The sequence below is a fragment of the Nothoprocta perdicaria genome, unplaced genomic scaffold (genome assembly GCF_003342845.1).
Source record: "Nothoprocta perdicaria isolate Ctin4 unplaced genomic scaffold, notPer1 scaffold_285, whole genome shotgun sequence".
Lineage (NCBI taxonomy): Eukaryota > Metazoa > Chordata > Aves > Tinamiformes > Tinamidae > Nothoprocta > Nothoprocta perdicaria.
In genome coordinates, this window is record NW_020455516.1 from 399,521 (window position 1) to 415,179 (window position 15,659).

At 41.7% G+C, this 15,659-nt stretch overlaps 1 protein-coding gene across 1 annotated transcript in view; it reads left to right on the forward strand.

Annotated features, from left to right (window-relative positions):
* The window catches only part of GRID2 (glutamate ionotropic receptor delta type subunit 2), a 535,376-nt gene that overhangs the window by 306,738 nt on the left and 212,979 nt on the right, over positions 1–15,659 (forward strand). Inside the window, exon 3 of the mRNA XM_026041440.1 lies at positions 8,149–8,433. Coding sequence (XP_025897225.1) covers positions 8,149–8,433 — 285 coding nt within the window. The remainder of the gene's footprint in view (positions 1–8,148; positions 8,434–15,659) is intronic.

A 15,659-nucleotide genomic window follows, 5' to 3' on the forward strand; every position in this document is an offset into this window, starting at 1 on the left:
AATAGAGCCTCAAACTCGGGCATGTTTTGTCTCCTCTCTCCTCCTCCTCGCACGTTGAGGCTGCGGCTCCGTCTGCAACATGCACCCAGTGGCTTTGTCCCTCAGTGTCCCTTTTATCTGACACATTGTCAAGACCCCGCTGTCAAAGGCCACGTCATCCTGCCTTCCAAATCTTTCCTCTTCGTAAAGCTGAGTTATATTAAGCTCAGAAAATAAAACACTTAAGCACTAATGCTTAAAGCAAACAATGCAGAGCTCCAACAAAAGGCTGTTGTTTTCCATCTTCATGCATGTTTTAGCTTGGCTCATGGAAAACAATTTTCAGAGTTTGCTGTCTGACCTTGGGCGAGTAATTCCCCTTGGCACATCTGCTTTTCCTTCTGTGACATGGAGATGAAGATGCTGAGCTGCCTTGCAAAGCATTTTTCTGCGCTGCAAGTAAAAAAGTGTTCTATAAAAGGTAGTTGATATTTTTACTCTCTCATGATTGTTATTCTGTGTGTCAGTCAGCGGAATAAGCACAATGTCTATTCTTGGCAGATAACGGCAGCGATAGCTGTTTTGACTCGTCTGAGGTTTTCTAGAGCGGCTAAGTTGCTGAAGGAACCGATATTCCCAACTCCTACAGGCTTCCCGGGGTTTTCACACCCGTGTGTTTCTCGCAGCTGATGCGCTGTGTTCCCTGTGTTCTCACACACGGCTCTTTTATCTTGACACAGAGGCTGATTCCCTCTTTCCCGGCAAATGCAAGCTCCGGCCCTCGTGTTGGTTGCTGTTCAAATTGCTCCGCTCGTTTCACTCRCCTCTTTGATAAAGGAATTAATATGTGCTGGATTTTTTTCCCTTTTTTTTTTTTTTTTTTTAATAAAAAGCTACTCTCCTGTCCCCCTCAGCTCAACACTCCCAAGCCTTTGCTGTTTGCCCCGTAGGAAAGGAAGCTCTCCCCAGTTTCTGTTCACAAATGTGGGGTTTTTTTCCCCTGGGATGGTCTTATTTTTGAGCAGCATCTCTGCTTGGGAGGCTGCCAGGCCTATCCAGGGCAGCACGGGCAGATCTTTCCATTGTAGGGGGTGCCAATTAAACTAATGCCACCAGCTGCGTGTCCCTTTGTGTGCCCGGCGCTGGGTTGTGTTGTGCAGCGCCTCTCTCCAGCACCGCTCGTCATCTCCATACTAATGGCTTGGGTGAGAAAGAGGAGCCAAGGAACATATTAGTATTCAGGAAGGAGACGGGATGGGAAGGAATTTTTGGCAACGCAAAGTTGTGAACGTACCATCGTCCCCAAAGTGCCGGAGAGAGCGGGTGACTCATCCCAAACGCAGTCATGCAAGAAAGTAACGGCAGATGTGGGACCAGGCTGTGAGCCTTCAGGTTCTCAGTGCGCTGCCAAGTCCTCCGGATCTGGATGTTTCTTGGCGTTGGAGGAGACAGGGCGCGAGAAGTGGAGGGCGGAAAGCTGGAGGAAGAGGGAAGAGCAACTTTCCTTGGCTGCCTGGAGCGAATCTGGAGGAGAGAGGGAGACGAGGCAGGACAAAAGCAAATGTTTTGACGTACTCATGGGGGAAAAAGATCATAGGGAGGAAGAATTGTGTTTGAAATGAAAAGGCTGGAAGGAAAAAATGCCTATCGTCTGAGTGCCAGCTTGCCAGGAAAGTGTATTTTTGGYCCAACAGCGTCAATTTGATATTTTCTTCTGTTAACAAGGATATCGCCCTGGATTGTTATGGCTCACACAGAATCACTGAACGATGGAGCTTGGAAGGGACCTCTAGGGATTATCTAGTCCAACCCCTCTGCTCCAGCAGGAACACCTAGAGCACAGGGTCATGTCCAGGCAGGTTTTGAAGATCTCCAGAYCTTCAGGGCAAGGTCACCTACAGTTGGACTTTGCGTGCCTTCTACGTATCAAAATACTGCTCTAGACAAGTGTTAGGAATACTTAAAAACAATTCAAACATAATTAAAACAGGAAAAATCAAACAGTAGTACTTTGGAGTGGGCCTTCACACTGTTTTCTTTGAGATAAACTGATGGAATTCCATAAATGGATGGAATGAGAGAGCTGAATTSAGGGAAAAAACACTGAAAAGCAGTGGGAGAGGAACAAGAGGGGAGAAACAGGGAGATAAAGGTACCGGGGTGGGACCCTGAGTTTCCCATGGTTAGAAACCCATGTTTAGACAGACCCTGCGAACAGACATCTGGATGGTATCGACAGAAATGATCTTCCTACCAAGCAGGGGCAGCARCAGCTCTCAAATACTGCAGGAGATGTCCTAAGCAAGGACCRTGTTTTCCTTCCAAGTATATAACTCRTGATAATTCTACCTCCTTTCAATAATATTTCACAAAAATCTTGAAAAAGTTTTGGAAGAATGTAAAGCAAATTAAGGGTGTTTCTCTGTAATCAGATTACTTTCAATAATCTCTGAGATTCTGGCCATTCTGAGTACCTCAGTGGTACTCCCGCAGTTTGGTTGTTGCTGCTGTTTTTCTCATTGCCTCCACACTGACTTCCAAAGATCAGGCAACGGGAGCAGAGCCCTCTGATTGTAACAGGGCATTATCTTTTGATAACTGTCACGAATCCTATATTAAGCTGCTTAGAGAGTCAGCCTTTTTGTTTCCACATAATTGYTGCTACGCAGTAGGCAAGCTAGCTATTAATAAGTGTATCAGACACCATTCCCTGTTTAACTTCTCAAACAGTGCTGCTAGGAGAAATTATGAGATTTATCAACAGCGAAAGGGCAGAGAGGAACAAAGTAGGGGGTGAGGGAAGTTGCGCAGAAGTCTAAAGCAATATATGGTTCATCATTAAATAGGTTATCAGATCGAGTCTGGCATTTTTCATTGCGCTTGAAATGAAATATTTGCATTTTGTTTAAAGGATGAATGTAATTGCTAATGTGTCGCTGAGAGGGTCCTAGTGGGAAGGTGAAGTTGGGCTTGTGGAATTGAGGGTCTTATAGCTCAATGAGGCTCAATTCAAAAGAGAGAAAAAGAGAGAAAAGAAAAAAGGGGAAAAAAAAGTATTTGAAGGTGGTTGTAGGGCTTTTGTACATTTGGATTTTTTCTCCCAAGCTAAGCAATCCCAAGGCTTGGGAAGAGCACCAGTTAAGACTCAACACACRCCATTCTTTTATGGTCAGGACAAACTAAAAGCCCTTAAGTGTCAATTATAAGAGATTTCAAAATATTGTTGGCTGAGTTGTGTGTAACGTTATGGAGGGTGGAAAGATGGGTTAATGTTTGCACTGAATATGTAAATGAAATGACTTTCCCATAGCTTTATCGGAAGCATGAACAGGACTGACTGGATTTGGATGGACTTTATCTACAATTCGAAGATTCAGGAGAAAACTCTTGAAAATYGAGTCGCTAATAATACTCTTTTCCACATCTTGCCCTTACTGCCTTGTGAATAGGTTTCAGCTCCATTAAGAATGTGCTGTCACTCATTTTGAAGTAGTTCAGTTCTAAGTCTGGGATGAACCACTGTGTTATGAAGGAAGAATAATTTGTGGGAGCACAAGTGCCATCCAAAAGCGACTAGAAAGATTTATTGACAATTTGACACCAGGCTTACTTGATCATGGACMTCATAATTGCATTTTATCATTACTTCTTGCATTTGAGATGAAGAACAGCAACCAAAAAGACCTGTAGTTCATATGTTTAAGCTTCCTGCAGGTTCTCATGGTGTTCCTCTGTTTTGTTTTGTGTGTTTTCTTTTCCCCTTGCCTCCCCTTCCCCATCATGTGAATACAGTATCTCTCGACGTTGAGGTCATGAATGTTTGGGGACTGTGATTTAAAGGTGACCAAGGCTGAAAATCACTGCATGGGAGCGCAAAACCTGCGAGAAAGGCACCAGCCTTTACCCTTAGTCTTCTGTCTTTGCAACGTGCAGTTGGCAGACGTCTGTCCCTCCGTCCTCGTGAGACCCTCATATGAAGGTTTTTAGAGCAGCCAGCATGGTATTTTCTTAATGCAAACAAGAAATTTTCATACATTTATTTTCAAAGCTGCCTGGAAGTTCTGCATGTGTTAAACATTTGTTACGTACTAGGTCAAGGCATCCTGTTGTTCTGGGAAGAACCAAGTAATTTCTACATCATAGAAAATTAATAATAATAATAAAGCCTGCAGAATGCACCTCAGATGGTTTGAGGGGATACTGCCCACTCATTTTCCCCAATATCATCATTTTCAGGAAATTATGGAATTGATCTGACCTTGTTTAACCAGGAACTTAAAAGAGAACAATATTAGGCTRTTACTGGAAGCTCATGATCTTATCCTCATTGTTCCACTTGTCCTCATGAGTTTATGGTGTATAAATACAGTTTGTTATGATTTATTAGTAAGAGGAAACAGGAGGAAATGATTAGAAACTGCCCCCATTAATAAGCAGTACTTAAATATAAATAGTCCTTTTTTTTTTTTTTTTTTTTTTTTTTTTTTTGTTGCTGGTTATTTATTCCTGCATCCATTTTTCATCTTGCTTTTAGTTGTGGGGTTTTTTTTCTGCTGAATTACAGCAACTAGTGGTTATTTAAGGCCCTGCCATTGTTTCCATTTTATAGAGAACATATTTTAAAGCGACATTTGTAACAATACCCATCTTAATTCTGCTTTGCTGGAAGCGCTTATACAAGCTGATAGCCTAGATATAAATTATTTATTTGAAATCGCCGTGGCTATGCACTTTATTTTAAAAAATAGCAAACTGAACACAAAATTATTTGTGYGTGTATGTGTTTTTCTTCACTTAGATGCTGTGCCACAGTAGTTTAAAGAAGATTTTACTCTAAAAGATGATTTTTTTCCTCTCTGTTTTGGCCGTCAGCCCACTAGAACTGGCCCTTCAGCAACTCTGTGTTTGGAGAGAGAGATGAGATAAGCTAGGGAGTGAGATGTCAGGCTGTGCGCRTGCTCCAGCGTGCGCTATCCACGASATAATGCATGTATTTATATATACATATTTGAGAGCAGTCTCGGGTTATCTGATATTCTGTCTATAGAAACTGGAGCAATTTGCCATCTGAGTTATCCCTGAAGGTGGATTTTTTACAGCATCTGCTCTGTGGTGATGATGCTGAGGGGGAATTAACATCTGGACCACCTCTGTGTTGCCTAAACGTTATTGCTACGTCTTWGTTCCTCTATGGCAAGCTTGGGTACAAGTCCCTTTGCATTTGATATTTCTGCTGTATCATGTAGGGTTATAAAAGATGCAGCGTGACTTCAGTTTCTTCTATAGTTATCTAACCAATGCAGGGTGATCATATTGGCAGCAGACTAAATAAATATCCTCTTCAAAAAGCAATCTCTAAGATGTTTTAACAATTGAAATTGCAGCTGAATGTTGAAAGGCAAGATGCTGTTTAAGATACTATTTTTATATAAATCTGTGTGTGTATGTGCATGTGTAACTTGTTTTACACAGAGACGTGATAAAACACAGATTTGATATTCCTTGTTCAAGAAGGAATAAAAATGAGATTTCAAATGTGTTTGGACTAGAGCTTTTTGTCAGTTGATAAGACCCAATTGCAAGATTTGGATCACTAGGAAAAGAATTTAATTAAGCTTTTGTTTTGGGTGTGGAAAGGAAAAAAAGGATTARGAAAACATGCGAGCCACAGTCTTAAGCTTTTAACCAAAGCAAAAAAAAAAATCTCTCATTGGAGCCAACAGCAGTTTCTCTTGGGTGAGGAGCGTATGCTATTGTATGTGATGTTTTGGCATTATTCATAGACTCTACTTTGCCTTTACGTGTATATACAGGAATTTATATATTTAGGAAAGGATTATGGGAAGAAATTATATATTTAAAAGAAGGAAATCATATATTTTTAAAAAAACACTAGTAATAATATGGTCATTCATTGTTTTGGAAAGGGAGGTGAACTTTCATATGCTTGTTTTTCTGAAAAGCCTGCCTGTGGTGCAGGTACCTCCCTCTGTATTCACCAGCCTTGAAGTGCAGGGCTACAGGAGGAAGGTGCAGGTGTGAGCACAATGATCACCTGTACACTGCCCTAATCCAGGACCCACCATTTCCCTAAGTGCCCCCACAAGAGAGAGAGCCATCCGCACAACTCCGGTGCTGAGGATTTTGTAGCGGCAGCGGCACCATCTCGAGAGAGAGAAGATGGTAAAATCGTTCCCTCTCCTTGCTGACCATCCTTCCCTCTCCTTGCTCGCCAGCATTAGCGTTTGGTCCTGTCCTGTGGAGCTCTCTCTTCTGTACTGCCTCTTCTCCCCCACATTGTGTTTCAATAGTTTCAATAACTAGATTCACAGGAAATATTTTCCCCCCTTAATTTCTCCTTGAGCTAAAAGCTAGTTTTTGCAAAATGTAACTTCAGTTTTGTCACAGACATCTATTGATGTCTAGGTATATCTACTCACCTCTAGATAGCTATACAGATAGCTATCTAGATAGCTATACTATAGGTGGATAGTTCTGTATATCAACAGTAGCTTCTCTGTYAAGCAGTAACGTTCCCATCAGGAACATCCTGAGCATTGCAGTGTTCACCCATGTAGCAGAACCACAGATACAACGGAAAAGATTTTCCCGAGCCAGAAGATTTTGCAGCCGCTCTGTGGAAATGCTGCTTGTCCCATCTTATCTGGATGAAGGAGGTCAGGAGCCATCCCAGGTCAGCTTCCAACCCCATTCCCAGGCTTGGACGTGGTCTCAGCAGTGTCATTATGCCCTGGGAATTGGTCCTGGCATGTTGTGTGGCTGTGTATCTTAACTAGAGGAATACACTAGCTTTAAAAGAAGGTGGCCTGCTTTGAATTTGTCATCTCCATCGCTGCTGTCAGGCTCACGTGGTGCTTAACTCCTCTGTTGCACTGTAAATGTTCCTGATGAAGCCAATAAGCGTTTCCAAATATTATTCATTGTGGTTAAAAGCCATATGACAGGAGACAACAGGTTTGGCACTAAGRGATGTTTTCACGTTTTTGAGGGAATATTTTTGCCCATGTGGGTTTCCTGCTTTTGCCCACACCTGCCGCATGCACACAGTGGTCTTGCAAACAGGAATTGCACGTGTGAATGCACGTTGCACGCTCCTGTCCCATTGCCTCATATGCATCAGTGCAGGTTAACTGCGGTTGTCGTTTTGCCAGTGGTAAACTGAGTATTTGCAGCTTTGGCCTTGAGGGCGCTCTGGGGAATTACGTGTGACAGGCTGGCGCTGGTTCTGCCTTCCAGCTCTCAATTCTATTAAGAGCCCAACATAAACACTTGACTCTGCTTTATTTCAGAGGGTAATGCTTCAAAATTACAGAGCTCGTTGCTATTAATTCTTTTGTTGTTTATTGATTGCATTAACATTAATCATGATAAATAGGTTTGGTGTTACTGCAGATGTCACTTGTAGAGTGCTCCAGGATGTCTGCTCTAAACTCTGTCTTCATTACCTGGACTGTTAGTTACAGGGCATTTTTTTTTCTAATAAACATTTCCATGTCCCTCATACAGAAATTAGGAGAAAAAAATGTGTTGGAAATTGATCACAAGAGTTTTTTGAAAGTATCTTGCTGTTCTTGAGACTTGCCTTTTTTCCTCTGTGAAAAAGATGGGTTACATAAGCTTGTTGCATATATCTCTGTTGCATATAAACCCAAAAGCAATTCAGCTTTTGCTTGGACAAGTTGACGTGCATAATCAGATGCAGTTGTCCTCAGAAGTTGACAGCAAGCCCGAGCTGCTGTTTCTTCAGGTTTCCTCTGTATAATGCAAAGAAGCAATTCAGGGCGCTGGTGTGCTAGAAGCGGATGAGCGCTCATCTACTCAGAAAGTCACGATAACTCAGTGCTAGGAAGACAGTTTTGCTCTTCCTGAGGACCCTCCCAAGGCCCAGGGGTAGGATCCGTTTTCAGGACGTATCTCATTGCTGAGCCAGTTGGCAGGGGCAGCCTGCAGCCCTCACTGCTCAAGACAGCTCGAAACGAGCAGCAAAGCCCTCTGACTCGTGTGAACTTGTGTCTGTATGACTGTGCAAAACGTTACCCGCGTTTCCCTTGATGGGAACTGCTGCGTGTCGATTCCCGGGGTCTGGGTTGGCACAGAAACCCCCCGAGCAGCCCGTGTCATCTCGACTCTCGCTGTGCTTCCTTGCAGCCTGCGACCTCATGAACCAGGGCATCCTGGCCCTCGTCAGCTCCATCGGCTGCACGTCGGCCGGCTCGCTGCAGTCGCTGGCGGACGCCATGCACATCCCTCACCTCTTCATCCAGCGCGCGCCGGCGGGCACGCCGCGCAGCGGCTGCGGCCTCACGCGCAGCAGCCGCAACGACGACTACACGCTCGCCGTGCGGCCCCCCGTCTACCTCAACGACGTCATCTTGCGGGTGGTCACCGAGTACGCCTGGCAGAAGTTCATCGTCTTCTACGACGTCGAGTACGGTGAGTGCTTGTCGAGCTCCTGGCAAGTCCGTGACTCTGCTGGAAGAGGCTGCGTTAAACTGCYGGAGTCTCCCCCTCGGGGACGTTTTGGCCCGTGCGTGTTGGTGACTTGAAGTCACCGCAGAAAAATCTGTTTCTAAAATCCATTAACTTCTAGTCTGATAATTTCTTTACCCAAGTTAGATAATAAATATGGCTCTTATCTGTCTTTCTCTTTCATTGTTGTTTATGAAGCATGTCATTTACGTTTCATAAACATGTTTCATGTTCTGTTTCATGTTGTTTACGAAACATCAACACCTTTTTTGTTGGAGTCTTGAGAAGGTATATAAGGTGACATTTCCAGAGACAACGTATAAGGTGTTACCTTTGTAGACTTTTTTGTGTGTGTGATGAAGCTGTACGTCCTGCTGATGGCAAGAAGTTGGGAGCAGCAGTGAAGGTAGGAATGAGAGATGCCTCAGCAAAATTGAGCTGGTATTTTTAAATGGAAGGTTTCTAGGCAGAACTTCTGTTTGAGGATGGGGGGAAAAAAAGTTCCTTTCCTTTTTCTTTTTGGTGTGTTTATTGTTCCTGAAAGGTGCTGATTTGACAGTCCTTATGTAATAGAGTAAGTGTAACACGGGTGGCACTGCAAATTAGACTGTGCCATCTAAGTTGGCGACTCACGTTCTGTAAAGAGAACTTCTAAAGCTGCGTAGACACGTTGCTCTAGCAGTGACACGTTATCTAACTAATTTTATTGCTTTTTTTCTATGGGAAATTGCTTTGAAACCAGACCGGTTTTCTTCGGATGCATCCATTATTCATATGTAATCACGGCTGGTTTCGATGAGCGTTTTCAAACTTACTTTCAAAGTTAGATTTTTGAGTTGTTGAAAACGCTCACTTCAGCGATTTCCCCTGCATAATAGCTGGCTCATTCAGGTCAGGTGTATTGATTTCTTTTTTTTATTTTTTTTTTTCTTTTCCCTCTTGGCTACATAATAAATGCTTAAATTAGAAAGATAGAAAATGATGAGTAAGAGAATTTCTATTTATAATAAAGTGGTACTGAAAGGCACCAGCAATAGAATGAGGAGCATACCTTGCAGAAACAAAGACATAGCTACATGTCTCTCTGTATGTACATATATCTACATATATACATATATAGAGTGATAAAAAGCATACCATCTCCTATCCAGAAATCTTGGAACAGAGTATTATTGTTTGTGCTTTATGAGTTTATACATCTATTGACAGTCGTACAGCATACCTATGAAGAAGATAATCCTACGAGATAAAACATAGCTTTCCGCACGTATAGTTGAGTATATAAAAAACTTGAGCAAACTTTGTGATTAATGAACAGTTCTGAATAATTGTATTCACAAATACTGCATTTTTTTATTACTCAGTTTGCATTGTTTAACTTGAGAATGTAGTTCAGGCCCCATGGCCTTTTGTCCTTGCTTTCTGGGTAAGAATTTCATGACGGCACAAGTGGCTTAGTGTAAGTTCCTGTCTGGAAGGAATAAGCTTTGGGACCAGTAGTTCATTCCGTGATCACAGAATGTCACGTTAGATGCCTGTAAGTCTCTGCACTGCCTCCTAAGCTGCTGTGACCTGGGTAGGCTCTCGATAAAGCCACACTGAACTGGACAAGTTGAAAATCTGACATTGATGAGGGATCCCAACCAGATGTACCAGAGCAAGGCGCAAACGCTTCTGCATTGAGCGCTTCCAGCCTGGCCCCTTTCTGAACCATCTCGGGCTTTTTGTAGTTTGATGTTTACACCACAAATAAAAAGGTTCTAGATACACTGTCAGCTTCACATTAACTCTGGCCAGTGTTAGCACCCCTACAGCAATTTYGTCATCTTGAAATCATGCAAAGTCCTTCACTTTGCCAGCTGTCCTGCAGCAGCAAGCAGCTTGTATATTTTAGGCTTCTTGCATTTTCTTTATGAATTTCAAGTCACTGGTTTTACTGAATGTCTATCTCCTCCTATTTTGGTAGAGAAAAGGAGAGCAGATGTTTCAGATCACCATCCCCAGCCCAAGGCCCCTCTCATTATTTTCATTATTTAGGGTGTTCTTTTCWGTCTCTGCAATCACGCTCTCTCATGCTGGGATGCCTCTCTAATTCCTCACTACCCCGTTTCAGGTGAAATCATTAGGCCTGACACAGTATTTTGCCTCTTCTTAATTCTCTTAGCCAGCTTTTGATGTATGGCAGTAGTTTTCTTCTTACCCATGATGACATTATTTTCTTAGCAGTCCCTAGTGAGCAATCTTGCCGGGAGCTTTTTATAAATCTTAACAAGTTATGTCACTTTCTCCCTTTTCCTGCTACTTTATTGATATACTCAATGCATTCCCAGTACGTTAGCAGGGCACAGGTTTTCTTCCCACGTTCTGTGTTGAGCAAACAGGCACTCGTGCAAAGGGAAAGATAGAGAAAGCAAGGACATGAAATCAGGGGCTGGGATCAAATGTGGATGGAGTGGACAAGGCTGGATTGAGCCTTGACCTTGCTTGCAACAGGAGGTTGGACTATGTGACCTCCTGAGACCTTTTCTAACCTGAACTATGTGAGGTTTGAGGGAATCATCCTTGTAGATGAGTCTGTGGACTAGGAGTCTACAGAGAGTTTGCTCAACAGCATCAAGAGAGGTTGGGCAAGGTGGGGAAGGGAACATTAGGGTCTCGGGATGAGTTTTTATGCCTCTCTTGGAAAGAAATCAATAATTGGATGTACAGACGCAACAGCAGGTCTCAAAGGAACTGGTCAAACTCATTGCAACTAGGGATGGCTGCAGGAAGCCACCAGTGTCACCCCTGAACTTCCCTGGGAGGATCTGCCCCAAGGTTTGCTCCATTTCTACCCTTAGCTCATCCAGACCTGCAATCAAAATCTGTTTGGAAGCTTTGCTCAGTTTAACTGCTCATAGCAGTTAACATTAGACATACTAATGAAATATTTTAATACATAACATTAAAGTACTTGGGAGATAACACTTTTGTGGAATTAAATTGGTGGTTTTGAGTGTAGAAGAGATTATCTGTACGCTGTATGTTTAAAGCTAAGCACGTACTCCTGTCCTTTCCAGAACTGACACCTGTGCAAACAGAGCTATTTCTTGCCCCAGTGGTTTTTGATACGTGGGGATCGTTCCCCTCGGGGTCTGTTTCATAGCATTAAGTGATGCCTCCGTAGCAGGAAGTGGCACCTGAGAAGTAATGGGTACATAGATACCAAAAGGAGTCAATTCTTGAGTTCCTCCACTTTTGCCAACTTTTTATAAGTYAGGAAACAGGAAAATGCTTAGACTGACCAGCTCTGGTAATCAGAGCCGTTTCATTAGTTTCATTTGTGAAAAATGATTTCTTGTAGTGATTTAATTTAGCAATTTATAACAGAACACTTCAGGTCTATTGCCAAAATGATTTCTAGTAATATTTTTGCTATGTGAAAGTATCCCTTTCACATTTCTAATATATTTTCCTACAGTAAATCTGGGATGAAATCCCATGTAAATACTGTGCTAATCCAGTTCCCTTGCGCCACAGCGAGAGGCTGCAACCATGTCTGTGTTAATTTATCAGTGTCATAGATGTTTAATTTTATGAATTGGAATTGCTTTTGACTCGTATCTTGCAATCTGCCACTGATAGTTTTCATCATCAGAGTGTCAAGAGTATTATTTATAACTGGAACTGTGTCTTTCTGCGGGACAGTTACTTGCCAAATGTGATCTTTTTGTAAAAATCCCACCAAAAAAAAAAGAAGTTAAAATGGTTGAAGGAATTTATTACTTTAAGTCATAACTAGGGAGGTTCTGATTGTTGAACTCTCTAAGACCATCAACACTCTTTGTGGAGAAGACACTTTCAGGTTGATATGATAACAATAGAGCACATAAATTTGGGAGTCATAAAGTTTAGATTTCTAAAAAGAGCTACCGATGCTCCTCAACATTTTGAGCACACGTAGCCCACTTCTGTCTTCCTTACGTTGTGGTTTCAAGTTGAAGGCAAAGGGCCTGTAGGTCCACCAACACCTGAGAATGGCCAGTCCCCAAGTCTTCACATGAAAAAGTCCCTAACGTGTGCAAGAAATGAAACCAGAGGGAATCAAAAGAAATAGTCACTTGAAATCCGAATGTTTAAGCCCGAGCATGATAGAGTGAGAGCCCTGGCACGTGGTGGGTTTTATCTCTGTGGTGTGTGAACATTGAGCAGTTCGTTTCTTCCTCTTCAGGCAGTTTACAGCTCGCAGTATTTGCCATGACTGCGTTTGAACTCGGATACTTTCCTGTAKTCGTAAATTCTTTATGAAGCAGCGACTGAATCACTGCAAAAGCATAATTGTGAATTTTGTGCCATTTTACAGTGTAGGTATCTCTACATTTCTTAGATGAAAGGGAGAAACTTTAGCTGTTTGAAAACATTTATTTTTAATGTTTTGTTGGTGCCAAAGCAGATGGAAAGATTCTACACTTTATCTAGAAAGGTTAGGGGAATAAGATTGTTCCTGGGGAATGGATTTTGTCTTATTTGCCATTCTCTTTTATAGTAGAGATAGTAATATTTTAAAATCCTTGTGTATTTTTTATGCAAAAGTTAAAAACTCTATTTGCCTGTCCAACATTCTGGTCTAACCTTGTGTTTTTCAACTCGGCTCGCCTGCAGTGTGCAAGCATCGTTGCTAATTTACGTCATATTTATTGATTTCAAGGCCAGTATATCTTTGCTGACAGTCTTTTGACCTTCCTACTAATTCCACATATGTTTGGCAGTGGATTTTTGCCTGTCCCTGAGGTGGTAATTTAATTTTTACTTTTGCAAATATCATTAAGACCACGATAAGAGGGATTTACTCCGCTAAGACAAGCGGAGGTTGAGAAAAAATAATTGAAAATATCAATATCCCTGGAAGGGAAGGTGGAAGGTTAGCAAATGGGAAAGGAGGGCATCTCTCTGACAAAAACTTTCTTCTGGGGCTCTTCCCGTTTGCTCCTCGGCCTACACAGGTTTGGGGGATTATTTGCACACCTGAGAACGATGAAGGGGCTTAATCATGTCACTCAAGAAGCAATTTAGGCCCTGTCTGGAAGATGACTGGGGAAAAAGAAGATAAAAGCTGGAGGAGGACAGCAGTGAGATCTAGAATGTGGAGGGTGCTGGTTGATGAKAAGAAGTTTGTGAAACTAGGAAGCCAAGAGGGAGACCTGCCCTGGGAATGTGGTGGTTTCCAAGTAACCTTGGAGAAAGGCAGCAAGATGGGAGTCCTGCTCTTGAAAGATCTTAGGAAAGGAGGAATTATACCTGGAACTCAACAGGGTGAGTGTTTTAGAAGTGTAAAACTACACTACTAAAAGTAGTTTAGTTTTTAGTGTAGTGTGAGATGATGCCAATCTACRGGTTTGAGCCCTGGTCTCTCTCCTTTGGAAACCATACAGAGCAGATAATTTCACTGATGCTTTCCTGCATAAACATTTCCCAGAAATAAATATCAGATGACCGTTCACAGGCATGGGCTTGGAACCTAACAWTTTGGATTATTTGAAGTTTTAATCTAAGTTTAATAAAGATTCATAAAAGAATCGCATTCTCCTTTATCAGTTGCAAATACTCCTAATTACCCCGAGGCTGCTTTCAGCTGCCTGATGACTAATATTCTCAAGTCTGTCTCCAGACAGTCTTAAAACTGTTTATTACTCATTTGGTTCCTTGCCAACTTCCTGTACTCATTTACTTCACTGTGCCTCAATAAACATGTAATTAATTCAGACTTATTATTGATTTTTTTTGCATTAGTACATACTACRTTATACAGATAAGAAAAAGAATATATATTTTTCATCTGCGTAACTTAAGTGTGTCAGTTATTGCAAGTTAGCAGCTCTTTGTGAGAACTTGTGTAAGAACCTGTTGGTTGACCTAGCTAGAAGTTGAATATATTCTGGTTGGCCCTAAAGATGCTGAATTTGTGAGCTAACTGCTCTCTCTCTYTTTTTTTTTTTTTTTTTTTTTTTYTYYTCTGTGACACTATGTCCAAGCAATGGCCATGACTATATCTAGAGTTTCAGCGTTGAGGTCAAAATCAAGTGCCTGGGTGACAGGTAATCTCTGGGAATGAGATGCTGCCCCTCAAGGTTTTGCAGACCCGTGAGGTTTCACCAGTGCGTGCAGTCTAGAAGCCTCAAAAGGAAGACACTCTCTGAAGAATATTTGAGTACTTGACCCTTGCGGTGATCCCTGCTGCTGTTGGCCAAGCATTTTTCAATGGGTTGTTTCAGTGTCTTTCCAAATGTACTTAAAATAGAGTTTAAAGAAACGGGCAGCAGTGGTGACCTGAGGGATTTCTGGTGTACCMTAAAAACATAAGTATAGATATTAACTTGATATTAAATAATGATTATATATCTAGGCCAGGTATGGAGCTGGGTAGTTTTTAAGTAGAACTTTATAGAGCATGATTTTATTTTTTGCCCTATATTTATGTCTTGTATATGCAATTTGTACAGCATATTTGTAGAGAAGTGAGTAAATGTTGAAGATAGAGTGAGGCTCTGAACTATTACTGGTTTGGGAAGCAACGGAAGGGAAAAATATGTCTTTCTGCAAAATGTTGCTTTACTCTAAGGAAATTACTAGGAGCCTTCTGGAAACCTCTGATAGAAGTTGTGGTCAAAACCAAATAAAYGAAGAGGTAGAAAGCAGGTCAGGCAGCCAAAAGTACATGATAATGCAATTTATTGGTTTATCAACCTCCACAAGTGTTATTTGACWCCTTTTCTATTTTAGGGAAGCTAAGGTAGAAGCTGATGTGTCCATGGATTAGTTCTAACTTCAATTTTATTTATCTTTGTTATCCTTTTTTTTTTTTCTTTTTTATTCCTTCCCTTTCCTTTTCCTTTTTGGTTAAAAAGCTGAGAAACTCAAAAGAAAAAAATCTAGTGTCAATCACCAGAAGCATAGAAAACTGAGGCTTGTAGGATTTGAAAGTGCTAAAGTTAGTATTGCTTCCCCAACATGGGTTCAGCTGCCTGAGGTTTTCCTCTTAATTTCTAATAATTGGAGTATGGCATGGAACACAATGTAGCTTGTGTCAGAGGTGGTTCAAAATGAGGATTTCCTAACCATTTCAGTAGCACTGCAGTAGCTCACGTCAAACTACAAGATTAGTTAGTTTCGTGTGGTTGGTTTTGTGGTGTGTTCCTTTTTTTTTTTTTTTT